This window comes from Mustela nigripes, chromosome 2 (assembly GCF_022355385.1).
Source record: "Mustela nigripes isolate SB6536 chromosome 2, MUSNIG.SB6536, whole genome shotgun sequence".
Lineage (NCBI taxonomy): Eukaryota > Metazoa > Chordata > Mammalia > Carnivora > Mustelidae > Mustela > Mustela nigripes.
This window is the reverse complement of record NC_081558.1, coordinates 21,491,127-21,513,681: the sequence shown is the minus strand read 5'-3', so window position 1 is coordinate 21,513,681 and position 22,555 is coordinate 21,491,127. Positions and strand designations below refer to the sequence as shown.

The 22,555-nt window shown below is 63.6% G+C and overlaps 2 protein-coding genes across 4 annotated transcripts in view; one reads left to right on the top strand and one right to left on the bottom strand.

Annotated features, from left to right (window-relative positions):
- The first annotated feature begins 1,139 nt into the window (after nucleotides 1-1,139).
- NT5DC2 (5'-nucleotidase domain containing 2) lies at nucleotides 1,140-9,678 on the top strand. Of its 2 annotated transcripts, none has more exons than XM_059389887.1 (14): nucleotides 1,140-1,386; nucleotides 5,092-5,276; nucleotides 5,412-5,486; nucleotides 5,693-5,748; nucleotides 5,856-5,949; nucleotides 6,140-6,268; nucleotides 6,379-6,439; nucleotides 6,520-6,622; nucleotides 6,734-6,835; nucleotides 7,029-7,110; nucleotides 8,768-8,854; nucleotides 8,947-9,087; nucleotides 9,168-9,232; nucleotides 9,314-9,678. In XM_059389887.1, the coding sequence occupies exons 1-14, from the start codon at nucleotides 1,155-1,157 to the stop codon at nucleotides 9,573-9,575; spliced, it is 1,674 nt and encodes a 557-aa protein (XP_059245870.1). In that variant the 5' UTR covers nucleotides 1,140-1,154; the 3' UTR covers nucleotides 9,576-9,678. The 2 variants fall into 2 exon arrangements, with proteins under 2 accessions (XP_059245870.1, XP_059245871.1); XM_059389888.1 differs by lacking the exon at nucleotides 1,140-1,386 and adding an exon at nucleotides 1,393-1,610.
- Nucleotides 9,559-22,555, bottom strand: part of STAB1 (stabilin 1) — a 27,116-nt gene continuing 14,119 nt past the window's right edge. For both annotated transcript variants that reach the window (XM_059389884.1, XM_059389886.1), the window contains exons 26-69: nucleotides 22,156-22,251; nucleotides 21,479-21,574; nucleotides 21,292-21,339; nucleotides 20,984-21,114; nucleotides 20,712-20,823; nucleotides 20,232-20,309; nucleotides 20,049-20,147; nucleotides 19,818-19,916; nucleotides 19,550-19,681; nucleotides 19,318-19,446; nucleotides 19,082-19,138; nucleotides 18,697-18,780; nucleotides 18,014-18,209; nucleotides 17,818-17,913; nucleotides 17,676-17,721; nucleotides 17,512-17,588; nucleotides 17,171-17,296; nucleotides 16,892-16,965; nucleotides 16,665-16,739; nucleotides 16,307-16,429; nucleotides 15,954-16,001; nucleotides 15,428-15,505; nucleotides 15,174-15,320; nucleotides 14,569-14,709; nucleotides 14,418-14,477; nucleotides 13,876-14,052; nucleotides 13,710-13,796; nucleotides 13,470-13,619; nucleotides 13,315-13,371; nucleotides 13,031-13,232; nucleotides 12,635-12,784; nucleotides 12,427-12,531; nucleotides 12,141-12,248; nucleotides 11,848-12,041; nucleotides 11,609-11,753; nucleotides 11,395-11,528; nucleotides 11,141-11,306; nucleotides 10,942-11,051; nucleotides 10,718-10,837; nucleotides 10,483-10,632; nucleotides 10,304-10,408; nucleotides 10,053-10,199; nucleotides 9,845-9,961; nucleotides 9,559-9,759 (exon numbers count right to left, since the gene is read on the bottom strand). In XM_059389884.1, coding sequence (XP_059245867.1) covers nucleotides 9,703-9,759; nucleotides 9,845-9,961; nucleotides 10,053-10,199; nucleotides 10,304-10,408; nucleotides 10,483-10,632; nucleotides 10,718-10,837; nucleotides 10,942-11,051; nucleotides 11,141-11,306; nucleotides 11,395-11,528; nucleotides 11,609-11,753; nucleotides 11,848-12,041; nucleotides 12,141-12,248; nucleotides 12,427-12,531; nucleotides 12,635-12,784; nucleotides 13,031-13,232; nucleotides 13,315-13,371; nucleotides 13,470-13,619; nucleotides 13,710-13,796; nucleotides 13,876-14,052; nucleotides 14,418-14,477; nucleotides 14,569-14,709; nucleotides 15,174-15,320; nucleotides 15,428-15,505; nucleotides 15,954-16,001; nucleotides 16,307-16,429; nucleotides 16,665-16,739; nucleotides 16,892-16,965; nucleotides 17,171-17,296; nucleotides 17,512-17,588; nucleotides 17,676-17,721; nucleotides 17,818-17,913; nucleotides 18,014-18,209; nucleotides 18,697-18,780; nucleotides 19,082-19,138; nucleotides 19,318-19,446; nucleotides 19,550-19,681; nucleotides 19,818-19,916; nucleotides 20,049-20,147; nucleotides 20,232-20,309; nucleotides 20,712-20,823; nucleotides 20,984-21,114; nucleotides 21,292-21,339; nucleotides 21,479-21,574; nucleotides 22,156-22,251 — 4,929 coding nt within the window. In that variant the 3' untranslated portion in view covers nucleotides 9,559-9,702. The remainder of the gene's footprint in view (nucleotides 9,760-9,844; nucleotides 9,962-10,052; nucleotides 10,200-10,303; nucleotides 10,409-10,482; nucleotides 10,633-10,717; nucleotides 10,838-10,941; nucleotides 11,052-11,140; nucleotides 11,307-11,394; nucleotides 11,529-11,608; nucleotides 11,754-11,847; nucleotides 12,042-12,140; nucleotides 12,249-12,426; nucleotides 12,532-12,634; nucleotides 12,785-13,030; nucleotides 13,233-13,314; nucleotides 13,372-13,469; nucleotides 13,620-13,709; nucleotides 13,797-13,875; nucleotides 14,053-14,417; nucleotides 14,478-14,568; nucleotides 14,710-15,173; nucleotides 15,321-15,427; nucleotides 15,506-15,953; nucleotides 16,002-16,306; nucleotides 16,430-16,664; nucleotides 16,740-16,891; nucleotides 16,966-17,170; nucleotides 17,297-17,511; nucleotides 17,589-17,675; nucleotides 17,722-17,817; nucleotides 17,914-18,013; nucleotides 18,210-18,696; nucleotides 18,781-19,081; nucleotides 19,139-19,317; nucleotides 19,447-19,549; nucleotides 19,682-19,817; nucleotides 19,917-20,048; nucleotides 20,148-20,231; nucleotides 20,310-20,711; nucleotides 20,824-20,983; nucleotides 21,115-21,291; nucleotides 21,340-21,478; nucleotides 21,575-22,155; nucleotides 22,252-22,555) is intronic.

Here is a 22,555-nt window from a genome sequence, read left to right as displayed (position 1 = left end):
TCAGCCAAGGTGCAGTGGATATTCAAAAGCACAAATACGCCCTTAAACCAGGAGGAGCACCTCAAGGAAAGAGTGTCCAGCTAGCCAGCTCCCCACAGATGGGGCACATCGGTGCTCTGTCGGCCGCCTCAAGGCCTAGCGTTAGGCCTGGGACGCAAGCCGACTCAGGAAAAAGCGGACTCAAGACTCAAAAAAACACAGGTGGAGAATGGTTGCAAACAGGGAAGCAGAATGTCTATGGAAAGTCTGGAGACTAGAAGACTAGAAGAGACCACAGCATCTCAAGAGGGGCCCCGTGGGAGAAAGCGAAGGGTGGGGTCGGTGAGGTCGTTTGCTGAGGTCAGAACCAGGCAGGTGCAGTGACCCCGGGCCCACCACTCTGCACTGCACCGCTATGTCGTCGTCCTCCAGCTCTGAGTTAAAAGGGATAACCTGCATACGGTACAGGGAGGGACCAAGGAGCTGCTTCAGCGGGCGTGGGCGGCACTGTGTGTCCCTGCGGGTCCCGGGGTCTCACCCGGCTTGGGGCTAGCACCGGGCTGCGCGAGGTAAGGCCTCTTTATTCGCTAGAGTGAAACGGGCCGGCCCCTGGTCTGCGCGGAACAGGACCCCCAGAGCAGGACTGGCGGGGAGCGGCGGCGGAGCTGAGGTCAGGAGGACTTGGGGTAGGGTGGGGTGGAGAAGGGGCAAGAGGACCCGGGAGCGAAGGGGGAGACAGGGACCCGGGGGACGGGGAGCCCGGGGGGGTGTCAGGGCGGGGGGGGGGGGCGCCGTGCGCTGGCCATCCCCTTCCCGCTCCCCGGCCGTCCATAGCCTCAAGGAGACGGCTGTTCTTGGCCCTCCGACCTCCCAGGAGCGGGGCCGAGGGAGCGGCCATCACTGCCGTGGCGACCGAAGGGGGGCGCAGAGCGCAGAGTCCTTCTCCGCCTCGCCGAGACGGGGGAGGGGGCCCGGGAGTCCGCCCCGCCCCGCCCCGTCCCGGGACCTCCCGCCCCCCCGGGCCGAGGGGCGCGCCCATTGGCCGACCGGACTCCGCGCGCCGCGCCCATTGGCCGGCCGCCGTGAGGAGCACGCGGCCACCGTGGCGGGCGCGCAGTCGGAGGGCGGCGGACTGGCCGTGGGGCCGAGGGCTGCGCGGGCAGCGCGCGGCGGGCATGGCGGGTGCGGGGCTGCGGGCGGCCGCTCGGCGCTGGCTGCCGTGCAGGGGCCACGGCGGGCCGCGGGCCTCCTCGTCCACGCCCTCCTGCCCTGGCTGCGGCCCCCCGGGTCCCGGCGCCCACTGCCCGAGCGCCCCGCGCTCCGCGCCCGCCCCGGCGCCCGCGGGCGGCGCCGAAGTCAGCGCGCACCTGTGGGCTCGTTATCAGGACATGCGGAGACTGGTGCACGGTGGGTGAGCCGCAGCGGGACGGGCGCCGGGGGAGTATCCGCGCGGCGGCAGGCGCGCGTCCAAGCGACGGACAGACCCGCCGTCCCGGGCGCCGCTCTTCGGAGAAAGCGCGCTGGTGGGGTTCGCCAGGGTCCCAGAGCCCCAAGGCCCGGCAGCTCTTCGGTGGAGGCTCCAGTGGGTCGTCCCGGGGGGGCTCTGGGACCGCCCCCACGCCCGGAGGCAGGTGGGCCGACGGGAGGTTTGTTCCCTGACTCCGTCTGCAGCAGCTCGGGGATCCCGAAGCGGCCTCCGGAATGCGGAGCCCCCACCGTCTTTCCTGGCGGTCCCGCCTGCAGGGAGGCTGCGGCGGAAATGCCCCCAACCCCTTGTTCTCTTAGGGGCCCTTAGTTGGGGCGGGAGCATCGGGACAAAGCCAGCTGGCGGCGCTGCCAGACCTAAGCCGACGCCGACTAGACTTTGCAGATACCTCTAAATTGCGACCGAGGTCGGGAGCACTGTCAGCCCAGGAGGGGAAGCTGTCGGTTGGAGAAAGGAGACCAAGTCGCCCCAGGGCCCTGGAGTCCACAAGGGTGGCGGCATCCTTGGCCACTTAACCTCCTGGCCAACCCCCACCCCCAGAGCAAAATGGGCTGATGAGCCTTGAAGTGTCTCCTGGAGAGGCCAGGCTGCAGTGCCCTGATGAGGAGGGAGAGCTGAGAGTGCTCTGTACCTGTCCCCGCGTCTCCAGAGGCTCTGCCTCTGTGGCAGGCAGATGTGGTTTGGGCTTGACCCTATCACTGACCAGCGTGGGGTGTTCAGCGGGCCTCCCCCTCTCAGACCTTCAGTGGCCACAGCATTAAACACAGCCCTGGGGCCACTCTCACAGGGTTGTGGGGATGATTCAGAGGGAACCAGACCAAGAAAGGGCAGGGAGCTTCCAGAGGAGCCCCCAAGGGTGATGCTGGTCTCATTGTCTGGTAAGACAAAGTGCCCTGTCTGGAAGATTCCAGCTGAGGGAATGCGGCTTCCACTCCAGCTGTGCGGAGAGCAGAACGGTGTTCACCTGAGATGCACAGGGCAGAATAGTTAAGACCCCTGAGGAACGGAGCTTCCGAAGCCCTTGGGCTTCACAGGACCCCACCCTGCACTGCCTCAGTGGAGAGGACAGGCCTGGGGCGCTGTTTAGGAAGAGGCGTTTGCTCTGGGTCTGGAGAAGACCTTCTGCAGAGCAGCCGGAGGAGCCTGCCTGGTAGGTGTGGGAGAGAACATAGTGAGGTCTGTTGGGCTTTGTCACCCCAGGTGCGCCAGCATCTTCAGATCTCCACAGAGACAACTCTTGATCTGAAAGGGGCAAGGTAATTTCCAAGATGCCATGATGAGCATCAGCATGAGCCAGACTTGCACCCCTGAGTCCTAACTCAACCCTCTTGAATGGGTTTTCTGGGGGAGCTTCTGGGGACTGAGATACGCCTTTGGGCTAATGCCTGTGGGCAAGACTTGGCCAGGGAGCCGGGCCCCATGCCACTGCCTCTCCACCAGTGTGGGGATGCTGGAAGGCTAGGCCTAGGGGGAGAGTAATTAAGGCAGGTGGACTGACCTGAATTTGAATCTCAGTTGCCTACTACTGGGTGGTTTGGAGCAAGTGACTTCACCTCCCTGAGTCTGTTTCTTCCTCTGGGTGATGGATGAATAAGTGTGACCACCTCACAGGGTTGGAGTGAGGCCTGGACATGGTGAGCCTCTGAGGCACCCAGCGTGTGCACCCAGAAGCAGCTGTGGGGACGGCACCTTACAGCTGCTGTGGGGAAGAGTCGGCCCTACAGCCTGGGGCAGGAGTGGGGCAGGCTCAGAAGAGGAAAGGGAGTGTCTGCACAGTGAGCCCAGTGAACCTGGGAGGCCAGTGCCCATGAGGGGTACGTCTAGCTCACTGGGCCCCACACACCCTCTGAAAAGGACTGGGGCCTTGTGGCCCCCAGAGCTATGGTTTCCTCAGTCCAGAAATCCAGTCAGGAGGGAAGACCCCGTGGGCTGCTTCCCTACCCTGCTTTGTTCCTCAGAGGATCATCTGTCCATGGGAATGTCCTCAAGGACAGAGCCAAAAGCTGGCCATGGCCAGCACCATGCCAACAAGGGGCCACACCATCAAGCAGATCCCTCCTTCCTGGGGGTCTCCTGGACACTGTACCAAGAGTTACCATTGGCACCCAAGAACTCAGGCCCGTGAGGAGAGCAAGGTCCAGGGTCCTAGTGACCTCAGGGGCATCTCAGAAGCAGCTCCCTAGAGAACGGAGGTTGGCTGTGTCTCACGTGCGTCCAAGTGAGAAATACTGTGTCTGCACCCACCAGTCTGAAATAGCTGCTCTCTGCCAGGCTTCTGTTGGCCTGGGGCCCCAAGCAGAACCAGCCACACTTGTTCCCACACCCACGCCCTGCACTGGGCTCCTTAGGAAAGGGGGTAGGGACGGAGCCTGTGTTCCAAGGGGGCCTCCAGGGCAAATGGTCAGAGTGTGGGAGCTCAGCAGTGTCTGTCTCTGAGCACAGACTGCTGCCAAGAATGCCGCACGGCCCAGGGCTTCTGCTTCAAGGCAATGCCTAGTTGTGGCTGAGGCAGGAATTCCCTGTTGGCGTGGGCTGTTTGTGTGGGCCTTGGCCACAGGTGAGCGGTCTCAGGAATGGCGCTACCTGGAGCCCCGCAGGACTGTGCCCTGTGTCCTAGTCCTGCCTGCCCCTCTCTCTGAGTGATGCAGGGGACTCCGGGACAGGGAGATGACAGGTTCCGGAGACACATCGCCCACGTAATCCTACATTTGTTGCGGGGGCAGAGCAGGAATGCGGCACAGAGAATGTTCCCTGTGACCCTCTCAGTGATTCTGTAGGTTGGCATGATTTTGATTTCCCCTTTAAAGATAGGGAAACTGAGGCCAGGAAAGTGAGGTGACTTTTCTAAGGTCACAGCTGTGAGAAGGAGAGCTCGGCCTGGCCTGTCTGACCCCAAAGCCGAAGCCCTTTCCCCATGGACCTCCCCTCCTGAACAGATGGGGAAACTGAGGCAGATGAGCCTGGGACCCCCTTCACCCTCATCTGCCTCCCTCGGAACCTACTCTGAACAGTGTACCACTCAACCCCCCGTAGCAGCCAGGGGGCCTGGGATGACTATGACCACATCCCCAGTGGGGAGCGGCCTGGTTACTTGCCCCACAACCCAACATCACACGTCCTGCCTGTCGTAATTAGCAATGTTCCCTGGCTCGAAACAGCAAATGTTATTATGTAGACTGGCGGGCAGCTAAAATCCGATTAGAGGGGCCACAAGCTGTGGCAGGTGCACCAAGCAGGGAGTGCGAGTGACAGAGGAGCTGCCTAGTACCCCCCATTCCTGTCACGTCCCTCAGGCCCAGCTCAGGCTGCAGGCAAGGTGGAAAGTTCTGAGCAGAGCCACGGCTCAGACGGGTTCACAGGAGCCTGGAGGAAACATGGGCTCAGCGCACCTGCTGAGCTGCGGGCCTTGATGTAACCCCATTGCCAGCTCTGCCTTACCCCCAACCATGTGACCCTGGGCAGGTGGTCCCTCTGAGCCTCACTTTGACCATATGCAGCCTGGGGCTGAGATTATGCATCCTGCGTGGTTTCACAAGGCTCCTGGGCCTGGGCACCTGGAAAGTGCTTGGTAACTGTTTGCTGCCGCTGGGTTCACCTCCTCCTCATACTGCATCTCCTCCCTCTAGACCTCCTGCCCCCGGAGGTCTGCAGCCTCCTGAACCCAGCAGCCATCTATGCCAACAACGAGATCAGCCTGCGCGACGTCGAAGTCTACGGCTTCGACTACGACTACACACTGGCTCAGTATGCAGATGCGCTGCACCCCGAGATCTTCACTGCTGCCCGGGACATCCTGATTGAGCACTACAAGGTGAGGCTGGCCGGGCAGGGGGCCCCGGCACTGGAGTGATCCCAGGCTGAGGCACGGGGCTCCCCTGAGGCGGCAGCCCCTCCAGAAGTCTGTGCTGATGCCCCTGACTCAGCCTGGCCCACTTCCCCTCAACAGTACCCAGAGGGGATCCGAAAGTATGACTATGACCCCAGCTTTGCCATCCGAGGCCTCCACTACGACATTCAGAAGGTGAGTGCCGAGGCCCCGGACCCCAGCAGCTCCTCCTGACGGGATGTGCCTTGGCCCCTGTCCTCTAAGGGGACTTCCTCTCGACGGGCACATGATCCCCTCGGTACCTTCCCATTGGGGCTGTAGCCCAGAGGCTGGAAGAGGCTGTCCCAGGGCCAGTGCAGACCCCTTTCTCCCCACCCCTCCCACTCCTGTGGCGCTCCCAGAGCCTGCTGATGAAGATCGACGCCTTCCATTACGTGCAGCTGGGGACGGCCTACAGGTCAGTGCAGACTTCCCGGCCGCACCCTGCTTCCCCTTCACCCCCAACTCTACCGGGGCCTCGGCTCTGGACTACTTTGGACTCTTGATGTCTGCATACCCGCCCAGGGGCCTCCAGCCTGTGCCTGACGAGGAGGTGATTGATTTATACGGGGGCACCCAGCACATCCCACTGTACCAGATGAGCGGCTTCTACGGCAAGGTACCCACTCATGGGCCGTGGCCCCGGGCAGCCCGCGCAGTGATCTCATCACAGGGGCCCGCTCCCTGGGGCGCTGCCCTGACCCGCAGGCAGTGCCCACCCTAGTGTGGCAAGCCAGATTCAGAGCCTGTGGCCTCCAGAACTGGGGGCCGAGGCCGGGGGCTTGCTGAGGCGGTGGTCCCCTCTGCAGGGTCCCTCCATCAAGCAGTTCATGGACATCTTCTCACTGCCGGAGATGGCGCTGCTGTCCTGCGTGGTAGACCACTTCCTGGGTCACGGCCTGGAGTTTGACCAGGCGCACCTCTATAAGGATGTGACGGTGAGGACCTGTGGCCTGCCTCTCAGGGTGGCAGAGAAGATAAAGTTGGCCACAGCAGGGCCCACTTCCTAGGCCCTGCTACAGCCTCACTGTCCCTCCACTGCCCCCAGGATGCCATTCGGGACGTGCACGTGAAGGGCCTCATGTACCAGTGGATCGAGCGGGATATGGGTGAGGATGGGCTGTAGCCCCTCCTGCGGGTTCCTGGGCAGGGCGCGGGGTTTGCCCTCACAGACCCGTGTCCCCATTAGAGAAGTACATCCTGAGAGGGGACGAGACGTTCGCTGTCCTGAGCCGCCTGGTGGCACATGGGAAGCAGCTGTTCCTCATCACCAACAGCCCCTTCAGCTTCGTGTGAGCCGCCTGGGTGGGGAGGAGGGATTGGACGGGCTGCCAGAGGGGTCTTGGGCCCCTCCACCTCGCTGCTGCCTGTCCCACTTCTGCCCTACCTCTGCCTCTGCCCAGGGACAAGGGGATGCGGCACATGGTGGGCCCCGACTGGCGTCAGCTCTTCGATGTGGTCATTGTCCAGGCAGACAAACCCAGCTTCTTCACCGACCGGCGCAAGTATGGGCCTCGCTGGGGTGATGGGGCTGGGGCGTGGGAACCAGCCTTTGCCTGGCACCCTGCATGCTTGGGGTGGGGACACCCCCTTGTCAGCACGTGGCCAATGGAGATGGTGCCTACACGCCACCCCCCCCCAGTCCTGCCCCACACTGGAAATCCAGCCCTTTACCGCCCCCTCTCTGTCCTGCACCAGGCCTTTCCGAAAACTCGATGAGAAGGGCTCCCTGCACTGGGACCGCATCACCAGCCTGGAGAAGGGCAAAATCTATCGGCAGGTGAGTGCCATGCAGGTGGCCTCTCCCTGGCCCCAGGTTGCAGAGGGGGCAACTGCACGGCCTCCTGGGCCCTGCCGCACCCCGACACGCCGGCCATGCCTCTGCCCCCTCGCACTGTGTCCCGGGACACCAGGGAACGGCTGTGAGGGCACAGGCCTGGTCAGGCTGCCTGTATTGGAGTTTACTGCTCATTAGCAGAAGGAGTCTGGACGAGTCATTTGGCCTCTCTGTGCCGTGCTTTTCCTCATCCACAGAAGAGGTAGGGTGTAAACAAACCAAGAAAAGTGTTCTCCTGAATTGTGGTACAAAGCCCTCACATTATCCAGGCATTTACTCAAAGTCCCCCAGACGATCAGTGGCACTGTTACTTGGGGCTGACCACCCTGCTACGGCCAGACCAGCTGTAGGAGCAGCTCACAGGCCTTCAGGGGAGACCCCTTTTCCTAGCTGGTGTCTAGGAAGATGAGAAGGGGGCCTAGGGGGCCTAGTGCCAGGGTTGGGTGGCAATTAAGGAGCAGGATTAAGGCATTTAGTCCTGGATGGAATGCGGAAATCCTGGCTGAGCTGGTCTCCTTGAGGGTGGAGGTTCCGGGGGTGGGGGTGAGCAGCCAGCTTGGGGTATCCAGAGCCGAGGCCTGACCTGCAAGCAGTACTCCTAGCCCTGTGGCCCCAGCTCTCCATGGTCTCTTTGGGCTCAGGCTCGCTCTCTCGGCTCCTTTGTCTCAGCATCTTAGCTAAGCCTGAGGTGGGTCATGCACCTTTGTGGGGAACATGGGACTTTTTCTCCTGTGGCAGCTTTTAGCCTTTTCTTTATGCCTGATCTGAAATTTCACTGTGTGTGTGTACACACACACACGCACGCCTTAGATCCTGCTTACTTCTCATCTTTGTGCTCCCTCCCTGGCTCCCTTTGCGGAACCTCAGGCTCCATCTTGCCTGATGCTGCACCTGGCCCTCAAGATTCTCTCTTGGTGCGGGGCCCATCCTCGGCACACACCCCCTCGTACCTGACTGCCCACCTGAGCTGAATTCAGCAATCTCCTGGCCGCTTGCAGCACGGGCTGACTCCTTTGTGCCCAGTGTAAATTCTGCTCATTGCTGGGCTGTGGGCTCCCGGCACCTGCCCCAGCGGCTGCTGCACTTCCTGCTCTGGGCCCCCTGCCCCATTTTCTGCTCTCCCCAGAGCCTCCTCTATTGTGTTTAAGCCTGACTGCCTTCATCTCTTCTCTGGCTCTGGAGCCGGCGGGGCAGATGGCTCTGCAGTGAGCTCCGCCGGGTCCCTCCGGGGTCCCTGGGAGGACAGGAAGGGCTGCAGGGCCAAGGGCTTGCTGCTGTGGTTTGTTTCCCACAGCGTGGGATCCCTGGGGCGGGTGTGAGGCCACAGGGAGGGGAGGCCCTGGAGGCGCAGGGCACCGTGCCAGGCCCACAGGAGACTTTCCTGGGGCAGGCAGACCCCCTTCCTGACTGTGAGGGGGAGGAGACCAGGGCCAGAGCCCCGGGTCAGTGAGGCCATGGGAAAGGGCAGCTGGGCGTCCAGCTGGAGGGGCCTCACTGCCTCTGGGGATTTGGGAGGGGCAGTGGAGGACAGGGCGGGGTTCCGGCAGCCCCACGGGAGCCCCCAGTACACTGTGCTCAGCGGTAGCCCCATTCTCCGCAGGGAAACCTGTACGACTTCCTGCGCCTGACAGAATGGCGTGGGCCCCGCGTGCTCTACTTCGGAGACCACCTGTACAGTGACCTGGCGGTAAGCGGGCAAGGCTGGGCCCCGTGAGGAGAGGAGGAGGGAGGGACCCCCTGCTCGTCACCGCTGAGCCCTGCCTCCACCCTGCACGGCAGGACCTCATGCTGCGGCACGGCTGGCGCACGGGGGCCATCATCCCTGAGCTGGAGCGCGAGATCCGCATCATCAACACGGAGCAGTACATGCACTCGCTGACGTGGCAGCAGGCGCTCACGGGGCTGCTGGAGCGCATGCAGGTGGGGGGGGCAGGGGCGGGGCGGGGGGGAGGGCAGGGCTGCCGCCTGGGCACACCCCAGCACCGTCTGGTCTCCCACAGACGTACCAGGATGCCGAATCGCAGCAGGTGCTGGCGGCCTGGGTGAAGGAGCGGCAGGAGCTGAGGTGGGCCGTGGGGGGCGTGGGAAGGGCCTCCCCGTACCACGGCTCCTGGGCCCCCTCGAGTGCCCTGTGTCTCTCCCACAGGTGCATCACCAAGGCCCTGTTCAACGCCCAGTTCGGGAGCATCTTCCGCACCTTCCACAACCCCACCTACTTCTCTCGGCGCCTTGTGCGCTTCTCGGACCTCTACATGGCCTCCCTCAGCTGTCTCCTCAACTACCGCGTGGACTTCACCTTCTACCCGCGCCGCACGCCCCTGCAGCACGAGGCGCCGCTCTGGATGGACCAGCTGTGCACCGGCTGCATGAAGACGCCCTTTCTCAGCGACATGGCCCACATCCGCTGAGGGTGTCTTTATTGTCCAGAGCAGGTCCTCCCCCCCACTCCTGCCCCGTCCACGCTGGGCCTCGGTCCAAGGCGGGCAATAAAAGCCGTCTCCCTCTCGCTCATGCCTCTGCTCGGCCCCGGCTGCCTCACTTGACCGCGAGGATCCTCTGGGTGTCGGGGAAGTCGTCCTCCAGCAGTGAGTCCTGGGGGTGGGGAGAGAACCCTTTGTGGCTGGGCCAAAACCAGGCCTCAGGCCCCTTTCTGCCGCCCCTCAGCCCCCACACTCACGTCAAAAGGCTCACAGAAGGCGTCATGGCTGCCAAAGACTGGGTTGGGGACAGAGACCAGGGTTGGGCTGGTCCCTTCCTGCCACGGGGTAAAGTCCTCCTCAGCATCCTCTTCTGCCTGAGAAGAGAGGTGTGGTGAGGGACCTCGAGGAAGGTCGATGGACCCAGGCATCCCCAGCCCCCTCCCCTCCCCCACAACATGGCCCTACCTGGAAGGCAGAGAAGCCAAAGCCTGTGGCCTTGCCTCGAGCATGGAGGTAGAAGGCTCCAGCCACGACACCAAGCAGTGCTCCGGCCGCTACCACAGCCCCCACGCCTGCTGCCACCGGTAGAGCCTCAGGGGCCACCACCGCCCGCTGCAAATAAGGAAAGCATCAAGGCCAGGCAGACCAGGGCTGTTCACTAACCCCCTTGCTGTTCTGCTATCCCCCACCCCCACCCCAGTCCATCACCTACTCACCGGCTGTAGGGGAGCCAGAAGGGGCCTGGCCAGAGCGTGGATGATGCCGTTGAATGCCATGATGTCCCACATGACAACATGGCTAACCACAACCGCCCCTGGGGCCTGTAGGAAGACCAGAGTCAGGCCGAGTAGGTGAAGGCTAGGGCCTGCAGGGGAGGTGCAGTGGCCAGACTCACCACAGGGGCCCCAGAACTGTTGTCCGGGCCCACAGCACTGAAGACGAGGCTGAGGCCCGAGTGGGCAGGGAGCACAGTGTGCTGGCTGGCATTGGTGCTCAGGAAGGTGGCGTTGGAGGCGTGCAGCTCCAGGTCAGGGCCACTCAGTGTCTGTGGGCGAAGCAAGGCTATCAGCCCAGGGCAGCCAGAGGTATGGGTATCGGGCCTGGCTCTGCCCACAGCCCCTGCCAGTTACCATGTTGTCCAGGAAGCCTTCGTTGACAGGAACGAAGAGTGTCTTGTAGGTGAGTTCATCGTCCAGGAAGTCCAGGAAGTCGAGACCTCGTGGGGTGGCATTGGCATAGCCCAGCAGCATCTGGGAAGGGGGGGGAGATAGGACCGTGGGCAGGCTCCCTCCCCCGGGACCCCAGCGACCCTCACCACCACCACCCTCAGCCCTAAAGCTGGGCCCCTGCACACCCCATAGAAGGTGGAGAAGTTGGCGGTGGCAGCCAGGACATCGAGCAGCTTCCCGTTGCACATGCTTGTCCCGTCACCCACAAAGCCACGGCGGCACCGGCAGGCCACATCTGCGGGAAAGGTGGTTCAGGGGATCAGTAGGTAGCGGCCGAGCCAGGGCATGGTGGGGGGTGGGGTTCTGGGGCAGGGTGCACTGCACCTAGCTCTCGGTAGCAGTAGGCGTCCCAGCACTCCGAGCGGTTCTCCCGGGCACCCAGGCTGACGACGCCCACCTGGCCACCGCCACAGTCGGCCGCAGGGAAGACAACCGGGTGGGCTGCCGAGCCGTTGGCCAGCCAGCCCACGAGGCACAGGTGGAAGCCCAGCTGTAGGGGAAGGAGGGGGTGCTGAGACCTCAGGCCCAATCGGAGGGGCCCCCACAGGCTCAGCTCCAGACCCCTGGGCCCCACATACCTTCTGGGCAGCAGAGAGCTGAGGGAGAGAAGCAAGAACAGCTCCCTGTGCCCCACAGGCTGCCTCGGCCTCTGAGAAGTTCAGGCCATAGGGACCACTGGGGGCCTGGAGGTGGAAGACCCCAGCCTGCTTCTCTGCAGAAGGGAGGGACACGTGATCAGCCCGGTGGCACCGAGGGCAAGCAGGGCCACTGGGGGCGGGCAGGGAAGCACACCCTGGAAGTGGAAGTCCGTGCACACGGCATCCACGTGGCAGGGTGGTGGCTGGCCCAGGCAGCGGTCCACGGGTGGCTCCGGCTCCTCCAGACACTGCAGTCCGTCACCCACGTAGCCAGCATGGCACACACAACGCCGGGTGTTCTGGGGCGGGAGAGCGGGCGGGTGCTCTTCAGGGACCTGGGGGGCCACGCTGTGGAGCCTCCCCGCCCTGCGGCTCGGCTCCCCGGCTGCTCACCGGGCCAGTGTTCAAGCAGTCGGCGTGTTCGTGGCAGTCCCCACGCCGGCCGTCCGCACAGGGGTCGCGGGCCCGGCAGCTCCAGCCATCGCCCTCGTAGGCGGGCAGGCAGGTGCAGGTGACCGCGGTGCCCACTTGGCTGCAGTTGGCGTGCTCGCTGCAGCCACCACGCCCCTCCTGGCACAAGTCCACCACTGTGGACAGAGAGAGAGTGGCAGGACTAGGGGACAGGAGGGGACAGGAGGGGCCAGGCCCGGAGGGGCTCCCGTCTCGCATCCCACCCCCGTGCTCACCTGTGCAGGTGTGTCCGTCCCCTTCATAGCCCAGGCCGCACTCACAGCTGTTGTCCGCACGGCACGCGGCCTGGGGTGCGCAGGGTGGGGTACACACAGGCTGCAGCTCTGTCCCCCAGGGCCCACCCCACACATCCAGGTGAGAAGCTGCCCTCCTGGAGGTCCCCCTGGTCCCCCTCCCACCAGCCCCTCAGGGCCTCAGCCTGAGCGTGCAGTCCGGACACGCGCCGGTGTCGGCAGACAGGTACAAGCGCGCAGGGTGGGCACAGATGCCGAGAGCACTCACTCAGCTGCACCTCACAGCTCGGGCCCGTCCAGCCCTCGTCGCAGAAGCAGGAGCCGGAGCCCCCCAGGCCCTCATCACAGCGCCCATGGGAGGAGCAGTGGCAGGCTGGGGAGAGGGACGGGCAGGAGGATAGGGTCGGTGCGGGGGTCCCAGGGCTCAGAGGACAGGGTAGGAGGGGGCGGGGTTGGGGGGGGGCGGGACAGCCCACCTTGGCACTGGGGCCCAAAGGCCCCCGGGGCACAGAGTTCACACGCCGTCCCTGTAAACCTTGCGTGGCACTGACACTGCCCACTGCCACTCATGCCGTCCATGCACACACCACGGCCGCTGCAGGGGCTGCCAGCACCACCAGGGCAAGCTAGCAGGTGGGGGAAGAAAGGGGCTGGGGATCTCAGGACCCCCTACCACACGCAGCCCCAGACCGGCCACACTGCCCGTCCTGCACCTGGGACAATCAAGCCCCTTCCAGTAGCCTCACCACCCCCCAAGCAGAATCCTAGATACTGCACCCAGTGTAAATTCCCTCACCACCCACACCTGCCCCCCACCCCACCACCCCAACACCTGTTCTCCAGAGCAGCACCTGCGGCCTCAGGACCCTCACCTCGGCACTCGCTGCCATAGTGACCAGGGCAACAGCTGGGTTTCCAGGTGGTGGTGACGCAGTTGCGGTGGCAGCCCCTGCCCAGGCCTTGGGGCTGGCCCCAGAGGCTGGACCGGGCCCAAATGCTGCGCAATGCTAAGGAGTGCAGTGGAGGGGATGTCCAGAACTTTGAGTAGTATCGCCAGCAGGTCTCGGGGCTGCCCTGGGCCAAGAGGAGTCCAACAGTCTGAGCTTGGTGGTCCCTGGGCCCTACCTGAACTCCCACCCGGCTCCCAGGGCCTCACCTGCTCCTGTGAGCCCTCAGGACAAGGCGGTTCCAGCCCACAAATGCTGCAGATCTTCTGGAAAGAACAGAAGCCAACAGCAAAATCAGATGGATGGATGGGACAGGTCAGCTAGGGCTCCTGCCTGTCCACCTCTGACCTGTGGCCTCTCTCACCAGTCGCAGTGGCCGAGTCTCAAAGCGGTCACAGCGGGCACCAAGGCCAGGTGGCTCCAGTAGCTGATCGATGCCATAGGCCAGGCCACCCTCAAAGGGCAGGTGCCGCTGCACGATGCGGGCGTCTTCCTCCCCCACTGTGAGCTCACCCTGCAGGCAGAGGAAGAAGAGTTTGTGGGGTCACAGGTGCATCACGGGCCCCCACTTCCAGAGCCCCTGCCCCCTGCTTCCCAGACTCACCGGCCGGGCACGGCTGCAGGAGAAGGAGATGGGGGTCCCATGCATTGTGCGGAGTGGGCCCAGGTTGGGCAGGTCAGATGCCAAGGCCTGAGAAGATGGAGCTATGGTTAGAGCTGAGCAGACAGGCTGGGTGGCAGGCAGACCAAGCACTGGGGGGGACACCCACCTCAATGTTGCGGATCACATGGCCCCGCAGGATGGCTGCCAGCTTGTCACGGTGGTCTTCGTGGTGTAGCCAGGCCTGGCGGTCAGCCGGCAGGGCCCGCAGGGCAGAGTCTGTGGGCCACAGCATGGTGAGGGGCCTATGCGACGCATCCTGAAGCAGGGGCAGGAGGCCAGCCTCCTGGCAAGGGTTAGCAGAGGTGTGACAGTCAGAAACTGGGGGCCGGAGGTAAAGGGCTGGACCACAAAGTCCAGGAAGGGGCTCCAGGTACCCAGATGGCCCTCCAGCCAGCTGCCTTCTTCTGTAGCCATCCCAGGCAGATGCACATGGACATACATGCAGGGATAAACTTGCACACCCCTCGGCTATTCTCAGGTACGTGGGCACACAAGCACACCCTGTGCTCACATGAGGGATCAGAAGGCCTGTGCACACATGAGGCACAGGGTTACACACAGAGAAGCGTGCAGACAGGTGAACATACACACATCAACTCACACACGGACAGGCACACGGCCACAAATGCCCGCACGTGGGAGCAGTACCTTCACAAGGCTGCTGAAGATCTTGTAACCAAAGCCCTCCGCCGCAGTGGTGACGTTCCTCTGCGGGAAAGCACAGGTGAGCCTTGAGGTCAGGCAGGGAGGGAAAGCAGGAGGCCCCTGGCTAGCTCCCAGGCCTGTGTCCAGGTCATACCCGCAGGGCAGGGGCAGCATCAGGCTCCCAGTGTAGCACGTCAGGAGGCAGCAGGACCCGATCGATAAAGTGCAGGACGCCGTTCACCGCCTCCTGATCGCTGCTCACCACCCGCGCGAAGTCATTGACATAGATGCTGCCCTGGAGGCCGGGCCGGACCAAAGGAAACCCGTTGGTGTGGTGCTCAGAGTCTGAGGGGGCGGGGCCCCAGCTGGGGGCGGGGCCCCCAGTGGGCCTGCACTGGGTGAGGCTTGGGACAGAAGGTGGGCGGGGCCAAGACCGCAGGGAAACACCACCCACTGCTTGGCTGACCAGGTGAGGTTGCGGGAAGAGCGAGCACCGACACAGAGCCAGGCTCAGAAGTCCTCAGCCGGAGGACAGGCCCTCAGTGGTGGGCACGGTCCAGAGACGGACTCATTTATCTCCCTCTCACTAAACCCCGTCCCGGCCCAGGGGAAGCAAAAGGGTCTTCAATGTGCAGGGATAGGGCTTGGGTGCTCGCCCGCAGGGCTTGAAAGCTGCGGCTGAGTCTGAGTCCTGGCTCTGCGAGGTGGTCGATGCAGGGGCGGACCAACGTGGAATAGTGGGTAGGGGCCTGGGCCCACCTCCCTCTCGTGGATGCGGAGCGGGTGCCCCGAGAGCGTGGTGACATAGCCTTCCTCCAGCAGCTCCTGGCTGCTCAGCCGCCGGCAGCCAACCACGTGGTAGCGGAACACGAGCTGGCGATTGGCGCGAATCCGAGCCAGCTCATCCTGGAGTGGGAATCATGAGGGTAGAAGGAGGCTTTGATTGCTGTCCTTGCCCATACCCACTCCTGCCCCATAGGACCCATCCCTTCCCAGGGGGAGGGTTGCTTTACCTGCGACAGGTTGGTCATTAGGTCTGCCCGAGGCACAAAAATTGTGAAAGGCCCATCACCCTTGAGCTCCTTGTATTCCTGTGGGGAGGCAGTAACAGCTTAAGTAGAAGAGGGGTAACTTGTGACCACCTCGGGGCATCTGTGGATCCTCCAGGAAAGACTTGGACTCTCAGGGTCGCCTGGGTGGCTCAGTCGGTTAAGCCTCTGCCTTTGGAGCAGGTCATGATTCCATGGTCCTGGGATCGAGCCCCGCATCATTAGGCTCCCTGCTCCATGGGGAGTCTGCTTCTCCCTCTGCCTCTATCTGCCCCCTCCCCCACCCAGCTTGTGCCCTCTCTTGCTTACTCACTCTCTCTCAAATAAATAAAATATTAAAAAAAAAAAAAAAAAACCACTTGGACTCTGAGAGACCAGAACAGCCAGCCCCCTAACCAAATGAGAACATGGAGGTCCAGAGACTGGCGGGACATGCAGATCAGAGAGGCCCAGGCTGGACCGAAGAATTGGAAGCCAGCTGGTCACTTACCAGGAGGTGGAGGCTGAAGAATGAGGCATGCCTGTCCCGAAGGAGCTCCTGGGGGAGCGAGGATCAGCTCAGATTTTGGGTGGCCCCCATTCAGGGCCTGGTGCCTGTCCCAGCACCTGCGGCCCAAGGTCTGGCCAAGGCAGAGATGAGGAAAGGAAAGCCGGGGGTCTGAGCTGGGGTCAGGATTTGTTTCATGGATCATAGCTGGGTCAGGCCCAGGTGGAGTCAGGGGGTCAAGGTCATGGTCAAGGCCAGGAACAGGATCAACTCTGGGGTCTTAACTAAAATCGTGGGTCAGGCCCAAGGGGGTCACAGCCAAGGCTGTGTCAGGGGTCCAATTTGGGCACCATTACCAAGCCGACTCGGGCACGGCAGGTGAAGCCATCGCCCACGGTGTGGGCCGCGTCACAGGTGCACGTCCTCTGGCCATCCCCTGCGCCTTTGCACACAGCATAGGGGCTGCAGCCTCCATTATTCTGATGTGGGGACAGGAGAGAGACAGGGTTGGCCCCATCCAACCCTGGGTAAGGGACCATGAAGACTCCTGACCAACCCCCCAAAGCCCTGTTTGCTACTCAGCAGTCAGATTTGAGCTTGTGCGAGGGTGACTCAGCCTTCAGAGGAGGCTCCTAGGACTCTGACGGGGGCAAGAAGGCCTGGTTCCCGCCTCAGCCCCTTCCCCTGTGAAATGAGGTGGGGCTGGGTCCTGACCTGGGAGCAAGGGTCCAGGAGGACACAGGTCCGGATGCCATCCCCGCTGTAACCCTCACGGCAGCTGCAGGAGACCTGTCCCAAATCCTGATCAGTGCGGCTGCTGGGAGCCAAGAGCAGACCAGCACTCCGGACAGAAGGAGCACCTCCTCTCCGGCCTGGTCTGTGGGGGGCCCCACCCTCTGAGGGAAAGGCACAGCCCCAGTGTCTGCATCTGTTGTGCTGACCTGCTGGGGGCCCGTGGGGATACAGTCAGCATGGACGTGGCAACCCCCGTGGCGGATGAGACAGCCGTTGGCTTCTGCAGGGAGAGACACTGGGATGAGGGGTGGCCCTGGGCAGCCCTTTCATTCAATGGTGCCTTCAGTGGCTCACTGCCACGCTCTCAGTGCCCCCCTGCCACACCCTCAGTGCCCCCCATGGGCCCCTCAGCGTCTCCTGGCCTTATAACCCTGAAGCCAGAGCCCTAGCCCCATGTCCGCCCAGGGTGGGGGGCCCAGCCTCACCCTGGCACAGCTCCCCATCTCCTGTGTAGCCATCGTGGCAGGTGCACGTCCGCTGCCCGGGGGCCACCTTGGTGCAGTTGGCGTGGGGGGAGCACCCCCCATGGTTGTTCGCACAGGGGTCCACCTCTGGGGGGCAGAGGATCCCAGAGAGTTGTGAGGAGCCGGCACAGGGACAGCGTGCGCACAGGGGAGGAGGGCAGGGGAGAAAGGAAGCGGTCAGAGGGAAGGGTGAGACCCGAGACCCCACAAGGACTGGAGAGGGCTCTGCAGGGAAAGCGTCAGGGGGGAAATCACATGGAAAATCTCAGGGTGCATGCCCAGAACATTCCACGGGACCCAACCTGAACAGTAGCTGCCGTTGCCGGAGTATCCCGCGGCGCAGACACAGGCTGGGGCGGCCGCCGAGTCCTGTATGCAGCTGGGAGGGCCGGTGTTAGCCCAGCCCGGGCTGTGCCTGACCCCAGGGGCCCTACCCACCCACCAGCCCGAGGCTGAGTTCACTCACTTGGCATTGGGGTCGCACTTCTTTGGGCATTGAGGGCCAGTGATCTCTGGGAAGGGTGGGGGCAGGAAGAAGGTTCTGGTCGTTTGGACCTGGGAACCATCTTCCCAGGAGTCACCCGCCTCTCCCCCTTGAGGCTACTCACTCTGGTCACAGCGGGGGCCCTGCCAGCCCACATTACAGACACAGCTGCCGTCCCCTTGAAGCCCCTCTTGGCACAGGCCGTGGGCACAGTCACAGACTGGGGGCGGGACAAGGGAGGACAGGAGTTGCCCAGTGCCTCCACCCTGACCTGGCTGGGCGGTCCTGGGTCTCTGTCCTCTGCCCTCCCCGGGGCTCACCTCCAGCACAGTTGGGCCCATAGCGGCCCAACTCGCACATCTCGCAGGCGGTTCCATGGAAGCCCTCATGACAGCGGCACTCCCCGCTGCCCAGGAGCCTGTCCTGGCACTGCCCATGGCCTGAGCACACGCCGCCCTGGCCCCCTGGGCATGGCTCACACAGTGTGCCAAAGAAGCCGGGGCAGCAGTCGGGCACCTGTGGGGAGGGGGCAGGGAGAGGCCCGGCACAGGCCAGGTGCGGGGAAGAGGGACATGAGGGGGCGGTGGGGACAGGTCGCTAAGCCAGACAATGAAGCAAGCAGGAACCGGGGAACTGGAGGATGCCTTCTATGACCCTCTCCGTGGCAGGGGTGAAGAAAGGGAGCCTCGGGCCAGGGACAGCTGTGTTGAATCCCGCAGGGGGGGATAATGCTGGGCCCACAGTTTCCCCTGGGTCCTGCTTGATGGTGTCCAGGCCGAGCTCCTCTTCCCTCCCCCGAACCCCACTCCCGGGGGGTGTGGCCACAGACAGTGGCCCCACTGATCTCAGACCTCTCCCTCTGGGCCCTTGCTCCACTGGGCTCAGCCTAGTCCCAGCCCTGATCTCTGCCCTTGAAATCTAGTCTGGGGTCCTCCCCTGGACCTGCGCTCCCGCCTCCCCGCTTGTGGTCAGACTCGGGGGTGTGGGGTGATCCTAGGCAAACCTGGATTCTCTTGGCACACGTGTAAGAGCAGCCCCGGGAGAAGGAGGAGCCGGACTTGTAGACGCAGCTCTTCTTGGGGGTGTCCTGGAAACGGGGACAGGCGGGAGGGCTGAGCCTGCGGCTTGGGTAGCGGCAGGTCAGTGGACGGGAAGACAGACAGACAGCTAGCAGTAGATGAACAGGACAGAGATCAGGGAGGGATGGAGGCAGGAGGTCGACCTGGGCCCAGGCATCCCAGCCTCAAGGAGACAAGGAGCAGCCCTGGCTGTTCTATCCCCCACAACTGGGCCAGCCAGCTGGGTCCCGCATGGGGCGTCGGGGGGGCGCGGGGACGGTAGACACCTGCATGCAGAGCAGAGGGCACGGCTTAAGCCCCTGTCCTTACCTCTAACTGGAAGCCCTGAGTGCAGCGGAATCTTCTGGAGCAGTTTACACATTTCTCCTGGGGAGGTTGGGGGGAGTCAGGTGGTCTTGGGGTGGGGCCCCCAAACCTACCTTCCTTCCTCTCCGACCCTGACCTAGTGCCCCTCCCTGGCAGCCAGGCCAGCCAGCACCTCCCAGCTCTGAACCCCCTCAGTTCTTCTCCCCACACCCTGCCAGCCCCGGGCCTCGGCGTCTCACCCGCAGGGACTCGGCGTGGCTGTGCAGACAGCGGCTTGAGCCCACGGTCAGGACCCCCGCCAGGCCAAACAGTGAGCAGCCAGGGGCCTCCAGCACCGGGCCTTCGAGCAGCACATGGTTCACCTCGGGCTGCAGAGTGCGGAGGGAGGCTGAGTCCACCTCCCAACACTGCCACCCTCGCCGTGGGGCTAAGGGCTGGTGGGGGGCGGGGAGGGGGTCTCCCAGGACAGACCTGGCCGCTATGGTTGTAGAAGACGAGCCAGTGGGCCGGGCCCAGGAGCGAGTTGCGGTGTCCCCCTCTCTGCAGGGTCTCCACGGAGAGTGCCTCCCCCAGGATCACGTGGTGCCGCACAGTGTCTGCGTCCTGGCCGGGAAGCCAGATGGAGAAGCTCGGGGGCTCCAGGGATAGCCGAGGGCCCAGGACTGTCCCTTGGCCGTGGGATGGGGGTGTTCAGTCGGGGTTTCCCCCCCTTGCAGCGGCTTCATCCCGGGGACCTCACCATGCTGCTGCTGTTGCCACTGGCCTCCAGAGAGCGGTTGGTGGGCACGAAGATGGTGTAGGCTGTGGCGGCCTCAATCTGGGGCACCAGCTTGTGATGCTAAGGGCAAGGGGCTGGGGTCACCGATGGGCCTCATTGTCCTCAAGCTGGTCCCTGGAGCCAGCGGTCTCCCTTCAGGCCTGGAGCCATGCACCCCAAGAGGGCACACCCCCTCTCCCCTCTGTTGCTTACCTGCAGCAGCTTCCGGAAGAGGCGGAAGGCGGGCACCAGGTCCAGCTGCTGCAGCACCCCCGTCGCAGGCAGCACGTCCCCCCTCGCAGGCAGTAAGACCTGCCGTGGGGAGGCCCAGGGCTGGTCAGCACACCAGCGCCCCCCAGCCTAGGTGCCTCCCCGCACAGACCCCTCTGGCCGTACCTGGCTGAGGACATGCAGGACACCGTTGGTGGCGAGGAGATCAGCTATATCCACGCTGGCGTTGTGCACCCACACCCTCTGGAAAGCAGCAAGCAGAACTCAGCCAGGGGTAGGCACATTCAGACACTTGGGAGTCGGCATGGCACCGACAGAGTCTGCCGGGCATGCAGGCCTCTGGGGGCGGCCCCCAGCCCAGGCTGGACCCCCTCAGAATTGAGCACGGCTGCCCTGATCCACACGTGGGCCCATGCACAAGAGGGACAGGTGAGCACATGCAGACATGGAACCGCAGGTGACATCTGGCAGGGCGGTCACTGCTGACGCGAGGACACAGTTCTGAGGACCCCCTCTGCTGGCCCTGGGCAGGTCCTAGGGACTTCAAGCTCAGCCCCCCGGGGCCCTGGTCTGGGAAGCTGGGGGCCTGGAGTTCCCTCCCATGCCCCGCACAGCCCCCTCCGCCACCCAGGGTTCACCACGTACCCCACTGATGTTGTGAATCTCCCAGCGTGTGTTAGGGCTCAGGGTGGCCACATCCCGCCCACCCAGCCGGGCCAGCTCCTCCTCGGAGAAGGCCCCCTGGAGAAAATGGGCCCTGTGGGGCATGGAACCAGGTTAGTGTAACCGACAAAGACCTCTGGGACTGGGCTCTACCCCAAGAGGTGGATATAAGCCAGGATGAGAGCCTCTGGGGAGGGGCGGGCTCTCACACAGAAGGCTCTTCCCCACCCTGGGCCCCTGCCCCGGCTGCCCACCTGACCAGCTGCGGCAGCGCCCTTGGCTGCAGCCAGAAGGCCTGGTCCTCAGGGCTCAGCCTACGGATGGCGGACTCAGAGGGCACCAGGGCTGTGACTCGGCTGTCGGTGGGAAGAGTGATGCCAGCACTCTGTACGTGTGGTGACGGGGGACAGGAGGAGTGAGGAAGGCAGCTACCTGAACCTACTTGCTCCGAGCCTCCAGGCCTGCCCCCACCTCCAGCTCTTTGAGATTTTACACAGCACCTCTGCATCCAGGGAGGCTTCCTGGATTTGAGCCCCAACCACAATATTCTGCCCTGTCCTACCTTGATCCACTGGTAGAAGACAGAGAAGTGGGCATTTGCTTCCAGCTCCTAAGGGGAGAGAAAGAGCTGAGGTCATCAGTCTAGGAACAGATCCAAGGCCCTTCCTCACCAGGACCCCGAGTATTGTCCTTTCCCACCTGAGGCACATGAGAGGACTCCCCCTACCCAAGCATAGGGACCCACTCACCCGGAAGATGTCTCCGTAGCAGCTGAAGCCATCACCCCCATAGCCAGTGGGGCACGTGCAGACCCTCTGACCTCCCCCCACTGCCCGGCAGGTGGCCTGGGGTGAGGGTGGGGCAAAGAGACAGGGGCCTCCATTCAGCACGCAGATGGCAAGCTGGACCGCACCCAGCCTACATCTCACCCTTCTTGTCTCTCCTCCTGCTGTTTGTCTTGCCACCTGGCCCCACTGTCTGTCCAGCCAGCCAGTCTACATTCATGTTGTTCCCTTGGTTTGCATGGTCCTGCTCTCCAAGCTCACTAAGCATTTGACATGAGTCCCCCCCGCCACCCATCATGACAGATGGGTAGGCAAAGCCCAGGGCAGGGGAACACCGAGGAGGAGAGGCCTGCACTGACAGCAGGAGGAGCTAGCCAGCAGGCCTTCTGGAATGCACGGGCAGAGGTGCCGTGGTATTAGGGCAGAGTAAGGTTGGGGTAGCCACCAGGGCATGAAGTTGGGGAGGGGCTGGCGACAGGAGGCAGGGCAGGGGCTGGGGCCTGAACAAGGAGTGGAAGCCCCGCCCTGTGGGTGAAGGGGTGACAGGGTCTAGATTTGGGGCTCAGAGCGATTCCAGTCCTGGCCATGGACAGGCCCACCCAGAGAGCCTCCCCAGGCCCCAGGCCCCCTCAGCCCCTCACCAGATCATGGCAGCCACCGTTGCCTGCCCGACAGGGGTCAATAGGACTGCACTCGTAGCCATCCCCGGCGAATCCCAGCTTGCAGGTGCACCGGCTCTGGAGAGGTTGGGAGCAGAGGGTCTCAGCTCACCAGGGGCAGTTACCCTCTCCTCTGCTCCCCCACTCTCTGTGGGCTTTGTCCCCTGGGGAGGCCTGGTCAGACCTGAGGAGCATCTCCCAGGCCCCTCCATGGAGACCCCTGCTCCAGACCAGGAGCCCGAGGCGCTGAGGGGAGCCGGACTCTTGAGGGGGGGGGGTCCCGAGAAGGGACGGCATTGGCAGGGAAGCATCTGAGGAGATTTGGTACCCCTCTGCTCTCAGGCCTGAGAGAGGCCAGCAGCGTGTGGGGAGCAGGCAGGAA